Source organism: Chelmon rostratus, chromosome 23 (genome assembly GCF_017976325.1).
Source record: "Chelmon rostratus isolate fCheRos1 chromosome 23, fCheRos1.pri, whole genome shotgun sequence".
Taxonomy (NCBI): domain Eukaryota; kingdom Metazoa; phylum Chordata; class Actinopteri; order Chaetodontiformes; family Chaetodontidae; genus Chelmon; species Chelmon rostratus.
Window position 1 is genome coordinate 10,237,772 of NC_055680.1, and position 9,900 is coordinate 10,247,671.

General features: G+C 40.3%; 1 protein-coding gene across 1 annotated transcript; it reads right to left on the minus strand.

The window, feature by feature from the left end:
• Positions 1-770: 770 nt before the first annotated feature.
• LOC121626576 (E3 ubiquitin-protein ligase ZFP91-like) lies at positions 771-7,327 on the minus strand. The gene is made up of 11 exons (XM_041965166.1): positions 6,681-7,327; positions 6,313-6,344; positions 6,088-6,204; positions 5,915-5,951; positions 5,751-5,834; positions 5,466-5,618; positions 4,610-4,660; positions 4,436-4,514; positions 3,703-3,817; positions 3,433-3,532; positions 771-2,722 (listed from the first exon to the last, which is right to left on the minus strand). The coding sequence occupies exons 1-11, from the start codon at positions 7,019-7,021 to the stop codon at positions 1,879-1,881; spliced, it is 1,953 nt and encodes a 650-aa protein (XP_041821100.1). The 5' UTR covers positions 7,022-7,327; the 3' UTR covers positions 771-1,878.
• Between the last annotated feature and the right edge of the window lie 2,573 nt (positions 7,328-9,900).

Consider the following 9,900-nt stretch of genomic DNA (forward strand, 5'->3'; position numbering starts at 1 on the left):
ATGATTATCACTTATAATGGAATTATAGTGTACTTCATATCTGCATACCTGCTATGTCTAATACTGGTTTCCTTGTGTACTTTTTTATGTGTGTCATGAGTGCTTAGTGTTATTCTGTATGTATATAGGTGTTTATTTAATTTGGCTATCCTAACTGTAAATATAATTCTTTTGTGTTAGTCTATTTTGTACATACATCTATTGCACATCCTGGAGGAGCCATCCCGCCTCTGCTTCCCTTCCTGAGGTTTCTTCCACCCCCCACCTGTTTAAGGGCTTTTGGGGGAGTTTTTCCCAAAATTGAGGGTCTAAGGGCAGAGAGTGTTGTACACTGTACAGATTACAAAGCCCCTCGTAGCAAATATGTGATATTGGACTGCATAAATGAAACTGTCTTGACTACTATTCTTTCAATGTAAAATTGTAGTTTTGTATTTCTTAATCTTTTATTACAAAGTTCTAATTGCAAGGTGTGCTGTTAGTGGATGTGTCTGCTTTTAATGGTTTATATTAGACAATTTTTGAATATGCCATATCCTAAATGTGACTTGATGCTGTTTGTTTTTGTTTCTTTAAAATGTTGACTTCAATGTGCCCACAGTTCGCTGATGAAATGTAGCCATTTGGCTTAATACGGCATATTTACACCATATTTATATTAATTAGTGTGTAATTCCCCAATGCATAAAGTAAAAATGTGTCACCTTGTTTGAAGTCCAAAGCAATAAACAAAGCCTTCAGAACATAATTAGTTTATTATAGTTATTCTGAATACATTTTCTGATAAATTAAGATTGTAAGATTATGAGTGCTCAGTAGTGGTGGCAGTCTGCAGAGGTATATTATTGATTTGCTTGGAAAGAAAATTGCTGACAAAAACTATTTCCATTTAAATACTGCTGCCTGCATAGTCTTAACTGTGAAAACTTATTAAAGCAAGAATAGGTAGTTAAATCACATGGAACAGAGTACAATCTGGAGAGGAAGTGACATGACTGAGGGTCCCTGAAAGTGAATACAATCAAACAAGGAAGGACTGTTTTACAAAAGGCGTTTTGACTTTGTTTTGTGCTTGCTGGCTGACTGTCACATTGTCAAGACTGACTGGAGTTACTAGCAACACCTGCACTTTTACTAATATGACAACTCAAAATGTCTGCAGTTGAAAAGGTCAGCTGCCTCATTTGGCAAGAAGAACATCTTGTTTTTCTTAAACAATTTCAGAAACTACTTATTTTAGATTGTGTCTGTGATTTCTTTGGCAAAACCTCAACTCAAAGCAGACCAATCAGCTTTGTCTAAAGGTCCAGACTTTAACACCCAACACATTTTTTAATGTCTTAAGATTCTTTTACACCGAGAACCACGTTATGTTGCTCACAGCACATTTTCTCTGTAACTTTAAAGTAACTGAAACTAGTTAACCCGATTCTGCCTATGATACTCATCCATTCACCTCACAAAGAGATGCGTATAAACAACAGGGATACTATGAGGACATAAATGTCATTTCTGACTTTCTTGTACAATATGTACAATCATCTTTCAGTATTTTTAATCTAAAAAAAAAATTAAAACACATATATACAAACACAAGGGTGACAAAACCAAAAAGTTACAAAATATTCATTAAGTAGTAAAAGAAGTGTATGTAATCTATAATATTATAAATCATACTCCCTGATGTAAAGTAGCTCTCTGTAGCTATGTATTATATATGACTATGGTGTTACACTCATACAGTCTATTATTTCAAATGTTGTCAAATAGTGTCAGCTTATCATCTTTTCACCAGTCTTGTGGTGAAAAGATGATGTGTGTCTCCTTCAGCTTACTGTGCATAAAGTTGCCGTTTCAGCTCATTTTGAGGCCTTCTGTCTAGATTAAAGTATCACCATGAACCTCAGCACACTGTAACAGAATCTGCCTCTCTCCTTCTCTCCCCCAAACAATCCCCTCATCTTCCTTCCTCCTCTCCCCGTTACCCTCCCACATCATTCCCCCGACATCCTGATGACCGTCACCCACCACCACCCTGTCCCACAGCTCGCCCTCCCCAGGCAGCTGTGAATCCTCGTGAGCCTCCCTCCCCCACGGCACGCCTGGCTGGGAAGCCAGGGAGGCTGTGGAGGCCAGCGTGGTGACGGAGCTCAGGGTGAGGAGGGTGCTCTGGGGGTCCACAGTGGACATGTTGGTCCCAGTGCTGGCAGGAAGGGTGGAGAGCTGAATGAGCTGGGAGTGGCTGGTGTTGGAAAGGTGAGCAGGAGAAGCAGAGGTGAGTTGCAGTAAAGTGGGCGCTTGCTGTTGATGTGCCACCTGCACCACATGATGCGTGGGCAGCTGGAGGAACTGGCTTTGAGATACATCAATCTGCGTCTGTGGAGCGAGCGGGAGCACCACCTGCTGCAGTGGAGTGAGCATACCACTCCCCGCTTCCTGGCTCTCCTGGCTGACAGAGGGCTGGTCGGGCTGGGTGAGCACTGGGACGGTCTCTGGGACCGGGGTGGGACTGCTTATCACTGAGCCCCCATTAGCTGCTAGGGCTTCAGCTATGAGCACCTCAGGGTGGCTTTTGGCCTTGTGGGCAACGACTGAGTCCTTTTTCTCAAACTTTTTGCCACAAATGGAGCAAGAGAACTGGTAGGAGGCTTCTGCGTCATGCTTCTTCATGTGCCAGTTCAGGGAGGCCTTCTGACGGCAGGTGAAGCCGCAGATCTCACACCTGCCACAGGGTGGAGACAAAGAGCAGGTCAAAGCCTTGAAGCTCAAGTCTCACCAGATACCTCTAATTTCTGTGCGATTTACTCTGAACAAGTAGTGGTATTTGCATCATCTATATAACTGAAACTTGGACTACCACAATCTAAAATATACTCCATTACAAGTGAAAGTCCTGCATGTAAAAGCACAAAAGCAAGATGTATGCAGACTAAATGGTCACAACACCACTACTAGATTAATATTACTGATACATTAATATGAAACATTTGAAGATTGCAGTTCGCTAACTGATTCTAGTGATTTTATATACGAAGTGTATTGCATTTTACATGTTAATTTTTAACATATTTTTGTCTAACAAGTATCTTGAAACTACAGCTTTCAGATAAAGGTGGTGAGTAAATTGTACAATATTTTCATCCAATGTTGAGTGAAATAGAAATATAGAACAAAACCATGAAAATACTCAGAACTGTACTTTATTACAGTACCTGAGTGACACGTTCCACCACCGCTCAGAACATAAGAACTGAATTTCCCCATGCAAGCAACACTAAGAGTGCTTGTAGCTAACATTAAAGGAAGAATTAAAGAGAATTATTTGGTTATCTTAAATGAATCATTTGAGTAAACAAGACTCAATTGAAATAATTCTCAATTGTCCAGAGTTGTGACATTGTGACATGACTGTAAAATGTTGTGCCCACTCACTGTATTGGCTTCTCTCCTGTGTGGATCATCCTGTGCACAGCCAGGTTATGGGAGCTCTTGAAGGCTCGAGCACAGTACTCACAGATGTAGTCCCTTTGATCTGAAAGACAGACGCCAAAAAGCAAAGGTTTTGATTGCTTGCTTTGTACTACTAGTAATTTCAAGCACCTCATAAATGGTATAATTATTTTCATGAACGAATGCAAATCAACATAAGGTATTGTGCCAGTCTAAACACTGTGTAAACAAACATCTGTTCCCTGACATCACCTGTATGGTGTTTAGCATGGCGCAACAGCTGCTTCTGCAGGCGAAACAAGCGCCCACACGAGGGATGATCGCACACGTACTTCTTTTTTAGCAAGTGCTGGTATTTTATATGGTGCTGAATAAAGAGAGGAGAGAAAGTAAGCTTGTTAAAAGCACAGTGCCACTTGTAGTGCTATTTATTCATCGAGATTGTTTTGGTGTGAGTTGCTCAGTGCTCTCAAATATAATGGAATTAGATGGAACTCAAAGTGCCCAAAAAATACATCTGAATAACTCAACAGCAGTGTCTCTTCCCTGGTATCATGAACTGGCTACTCAAGATAATTCACAGACCTTGTTGTGAGCAGTTTTATGTAGGAAGTATTTTCTTTCTACTCAACTACACCTGGCAGCCATATCACTGCGCAGAAGGAAGGAACAACGTCTGTGGATTATTTTGAGCAACCAGGTCATGATTTCTGGAGAGACAATGCTGTTGAGTTATTCACACATATGTCTTTGGCACACAAGATGGGTTCAATTTGGTTCCATTACTCAAGAGAAGGCAGACGTCTCGACAGCTGATATCTCCAGAACTCTGCAACTAACACCAACATGATGGTGATGGATAAATAGCACCACGGGTAAGAGGGAAAAAAGTGTATTTTTGATTTTGGGCAGAACTGTCCCTTTAAGACAGTGCCTTTTAAAATGATTTGTGGTTGTCATGGTTACAGTTGACAGGATGGCAGACCTGTAGGTAGCGTGGGTGGGCCAAGACAGTACCACACCCCTCCATTTCACAGCGGACATACTGCACTGGGGGCTTTTTCCTGTGAAGAAAGAACAAAGGGAAACCGTATGATAATCATACTTGATCCAAACAGTACTAGTCATCAATAGCGAATAATACAATTAAGACCGTTACCTTCGTTTCGGCAGACGAGGGGCTTTGTCATCTTTTTGTTGTCTACCTCTCCTAAAACAGATTGCAAAACAGACTTTGAATTTGAAATCAGACACTATAATCTGTCTTCCCAAAATTCCTAACTCTCAATAACAGTCAGGAATCTTCATCTCTGGGTTTTGCATAATTTGATTTTCATCTAATTTAGGTTGCTATGATTTAATTATATAAAAATGACTTGTAACAACAATGATGACATTCACAAAACCATTACATATTCAGTAATAAAAAAAGAGAGTCAGATGAGTCATCAACATTGCGAACGATCAATAAGTGATGTGCGCTGCTGTAATATTTGCCTGTGGGTTTAGTTTGTTTGTCCTCCGTCTCCAGGTGGGAACATATATCGTCTATTGCCTAATACCAAATGTGTTTTGACCAGCTCCCTTTTCCTCTTGACTCCATGCAAACTAAAATGTGCTCACTTTGATCGGCAGAAAGGAGAAGACAACATTGTTGAAGAAAATAGGTTGAATTATCTGAGTGTGAGAAACAGGCGCTGCAGTTTCAATGTGAGACTCATGAGTGTTGGCACTGGGTAAGTTTGATCTGACTATGCAGTTAATCATGACATTTTACATTCTACGCAGAATAGGAGCATATTTATGCTGTTCACTCCCTTCATGGTGCACTCACTAAACCTTTTGTCGGTAAGTGGGCTATCAGACTAAAAACAGCTCTGCATTAAAACACTGATCAGTGGGGGTGTGTGGCTTCAGACGCCAGTGAGACATGGAATGCACCTTTTGTCAGTGTGAGCAGCTATCAGTCCACCTGTGCATTTCTTTATCTATTTAGCAATCCATACTTTGCTTACTTCCTGGGTGGCTCTGCGTTATCACCCACTTCGCTCCGCACAGCAATCTTGGCTGACTCGTCCTTCATAATGTCATTTTCTTCTTCCTCCTTCTCTGACTCCTCTTTCTTAACTTCCTTTTGCTGCAACGCTGTACGCCGCCTTGATTTTTCCCTGAGGAGTTAAGAGATAAAGCATAATTTGATACTGAAACTAACACTTCAACATTCATCAAGACGGCAGTCTTGACATTAAGCAACATTCATGATTAATACTCATTATTAAAAGGCGGTGAGCTCAGCTTACGTCTTCGTCTCAGGTTTATAGATGAAGTCATTTGGGTCATCTCTGAATGGAGGGTCCTCGTCGAGGGTGTCTGGATCTGCAACGCTAATATGGACATCAACATCATACTGGCCACAATGAAATTCACACTGGAAAATCAATACAATAAGTCTTATACCACTCACTTGTCATTGCTTCCTTTCAAAACACCTGTTTCCTCTCCTGAAACAAAGATAATGAATGTGTAATTTTGGTTTCACATGATTGCCATTTTGTGGGTTTATGACCTTACTTTAATGATATTTGTAAAATTTGTCCAGTATCGAATAAAAACAGTCCAACAGTGTCTTTGTCTTACCACATGATGACGCCTCCATCTCCTCTTCAGGCTTGCATGCTGTTGCTGGTGTGGTGCGAGAGGCTCGGGCTGGACGTGTCCCTTTGCCCTTTCTAGATTTGGCAGTATGTTTGGATGCTGAGGAAGTCAGAATACCCACGTATTAGTGTCAGATGTAATAAATTACTGGAACAAAAAAAAAACCCTGCCTTTAGGTGAAAAGGACTAAAGTATGTGTCTTTTTACCTTTTTTGGCTGTGGACTTCTTTCTCGTTGGTCTGTGTGAATAAGAGTCTACAGTAAATGACAGGCAGGAGCAAATCAAACTAAACCTGCAGTATACCAAGCAAAATACACAGCATGCCATCACTGTGCTGCCACTTGACAATGAACAAGGTCAGGATAACGCACACACAGGAAAACGCATGCATCCAACTCATTTGTTTTGGTTTCAATATCTGGTAAACCTATAGCTTTAAGAAACCCCACACACTTCCGACAATTACAGCCCCAAGCCTCCTTGCAGTGCAATCTCACAAGTGCTTCAAAGAACCCTCTTGCAAGTGTTATAGCTGCGTTGTTGCGTTTGTGATGTATTTGCCTTGGCCACTTACTGCAGTACAGGTGTGTTTCTGGAGCGTGATCCCGTAGGTCTTCCACGTCCACGGCGCAGACTTGAAGGTTTTTTCTCGCAAGTAGCATTCTTGGACTCGGCAGACCTGCCAGCTCCAGCACCAGCTCCCCTGGCTCGCAAAACACGAACGGGACCCTCGGTAGCAGACCGAGAGTCACCGGAGTCCGGGGAGGTCACCGCGGTAGTCATGCGCCTTATACTTGCTCTTCTCCGGCTGGACGGTTCAATCGAGTCCGTGGATGGCTTCGCGGCCTCCGTTGAGTCGCCGGTTGTCTGAATCCCAAGACGAGCGCTCGAAACCTCGTCTTCCTCCGACTCCATTCCACTCTTATTTAACTGTTATGATACTACAGACTTTGATATTAGTTAGTTGTGAAGATAGAAGATTTAAGACCAACGTAACGTTGAAGGCCCTAGTGGGACCAAGTTTTGTTAGCTCGGTTAAGAGTAAAAATTCAGTCACTACGCAAGCACTTCATTAACTAGCCCATTCATTAAAAAGTTACGTTTTATGATCAATATAATTTTACAAACATTCGGCGTTATTTACTTCTTAAAGCTATAGCAAACCTCATATTTCTTTGGCAGAGACTCAGCCTGTTTGGGATGCGTCTCCTTTAAGAACAGCAGCAGTAACGCAGATAAGCGAACACAACATGTTTGGACTCACGGGATTCCATACTAAGTAAAACGGGTGGTTATAGGAAATGTAGTTTTTAGCACTTTCTATTCATTTATGTAATTGTGCCAAACCGTTACAATGAATCCATCGCAGTTATTTTGGTCCTATAATCAAATACTATTAAGAACTACATACATCAATCTTTTGGAATTGCTAAGCACACAAATTACAAATTACATCTAACTGGATATAGATTGCACTATTACTTACGTTTTTTATTCTGATAGCCTCGTTCAGTACATCTTAAACATAACCACTCTAATGAAATATGCATTAAATAGTTATGATTTGTAAAAAAAAAATATTTTACAGTTTACAGTTGAGCAAATGTAAGTATACAAGACGACATGTCTCCAGCATGGTGGATGAAATGATGCTGTCTTTGCATTAATAAAAACAATGTTGTTTGCTGTTGTATCGTACAGACTGACGAACTGTCATCTGAAGGGTGGGAAAATGCAGAAAATTCCTTGTTCTCTTAAGTGCAAATATTATTCTGCCAAACAACAATTTTCATCCTCCCACACTTCAGAACCTCGGTGGTTGGTCAGTGGCTGTTGTGTAGATGGATGATAATTTTAATTTAAAGGCAATACCAGTGCTGAGGTCATTACTGAACAAATCAGCAATTAGCTGTGCCTAATTTCAAGTTAAAGACAAATCATTTTTGAAGAATGATTAAAAGCCATTGTTAAAACCCTCAAACTTAGTCAGAAAAGTTATTGTTGCCTTGGACTCTGATCTAGATTTTAATATCCACATGAAACTATTTCATATCTTCCTACTTTCACCTTAAAATGATTAACATCTCAGCAAGATTAAGACAAAAAACATCACTCCAGCTCCCAGATCCCTGTATGGCTTCATGTGTGTCACATAATTGATTCATTGGTTTATAAAGAGCTGATATTTTGATCTGTTATGATATGAACCATCCTGACAGGTTTGCTCACTGTTCCCAGAGGAAAGAAGAGCACTGTTCAGTTTCTGTGCAACACAAATGGAAAAAAGATGCATTTTGTTTCAACTCTCAGTTTTTTAAACTTGTCTTAAAATGTCAGACTTTGCCTTTTACTAAACTAACTTAGTGACTTTTTATTCAGCTTACAGGTGTGAATGTGGGTACCTGTGTCAGAGTATGCAGGGTACTTTTGGAAAAGAAAGCATTTGTTGTCAACAAACAAAACCCTTGGTAAATAAAAGTAAAAAAAAAAAACAGTGTTCTTTCCTTTTGTTGTTTCTATAGTTAACAACTGAATGCAAAACATCTCCTGTATGAAATGTCTTCAGCTATCAACCAATGAATCAAATCTGACAAGTATGTTGCATTAGGGTTAATTGAATTCAAAGGGATTTTTATGCTCCCTCTATCAAAGCCAAGGACGGTCATGCTTGCAGTTATTTGACTGACTTGATCTGATCTGAATGTTATCTCAAACAAAAAGACACAGTGCATTTTCTGCCTGTGGTAGACCTTGATTGAAGCACCGTCTGATGCATAGATAAATAATGGTTACTCCTTGACATGACATTTTCATTCTTAAATCAACTGCTACTGCATCTATGCATTATAAGTAATAAGAGGAAACGTATATGTATCTTACTTATATATCTGCATATTTTATTACACCATTCAAATTCCCACCAATGTGGGTCGTATTTTTTCCCTGTTCTCCTGTAATAAGAAGAATTATTTTGTTTGCAGCTGACTGGACAGTAACACATTGTTAGGAACTGAATTTGTTTTTGGACCCACTGAGGCAGAGCACAGAGTTCAAGGGTTTTTAATGAAATGAAAAGGCACAGGTGGTGGCAGCAGAAGACTGGCTGGCTTGGGAGCTGGAACAGCTAAATGCAGGGAGAAACACTGGAGCAACGGCAGCAAGGCACACACTGGTAACCTCTCAGGAGAGAAACAACTCAGCAAAAAAACTTATTTGGTAACGCTGGATACAACAAGAGAACGTGTGACTCCACTGAACAGGATGGAATTATCTGGCAAAGGAGTGGCGTCATGACCGGGTTTATATGGAGTGGCTGGTGGAAATTGATGCCAGGTGTGCCTCATCTGCCGAAATTTTAGGGAGAGAGTGAGTGTCAAAACCAGCCATGCTTCCCGCCACACACACCCTGCATGGAGAGGAGAAAAAGCAGAACAAACCAAACGCAAAACCTAGACCACAACACACATCAGTTCATAAAAAGCTCATATGGCTCATATATATCCCAAATCCATACCAGAGAGCAATGTGTGTATAGTCCACTTTATCTTTATCTTCTTTATCTTTAGCTTAAATCATCTTGTTAGCTTCAGAAAAGGAGCAATGTTTTCTTGAGATAACAAAATAATTAACTTGTGATCTTGAGATAATGGCATTAAAAAAACAACTGCAAGCAAAATAATACATTTACACACACTGAATTCTTCCTCTGTGCTTTATTCATTGTCAGCTTCATACAGCAACCATTGCTTTTCATTGTCCAGACTTTACGTCCAGCTTTTATTCATCACTGCTGT

Excerpts from the sequence above, each read along its gene's own strand:
- LOC121626576 (XM_041965166.1), bottom strand. The coding sequence starts at position 7,021 with ATGGAGTCGGAGGAAGACGAGGTTTCGAGCGCTCGTCTTGGGATTCAG. Across the intron at positions 6,345-6,680 it reads AGAAACACACCTGTACTGCA|ACCAACGAGAAAGAAGTCCA; the intron begins GTAAGTGGCCAA and ends TTATTCACACAG. Across the intron at positions 2,723-3,432 it reads ACAGGAGAGAAGCCAATACA|GTGTGAGATCTGCGGCTTCA; the intron begins GTGAGTGGGCAC and ends ACCCTGTGGCAG.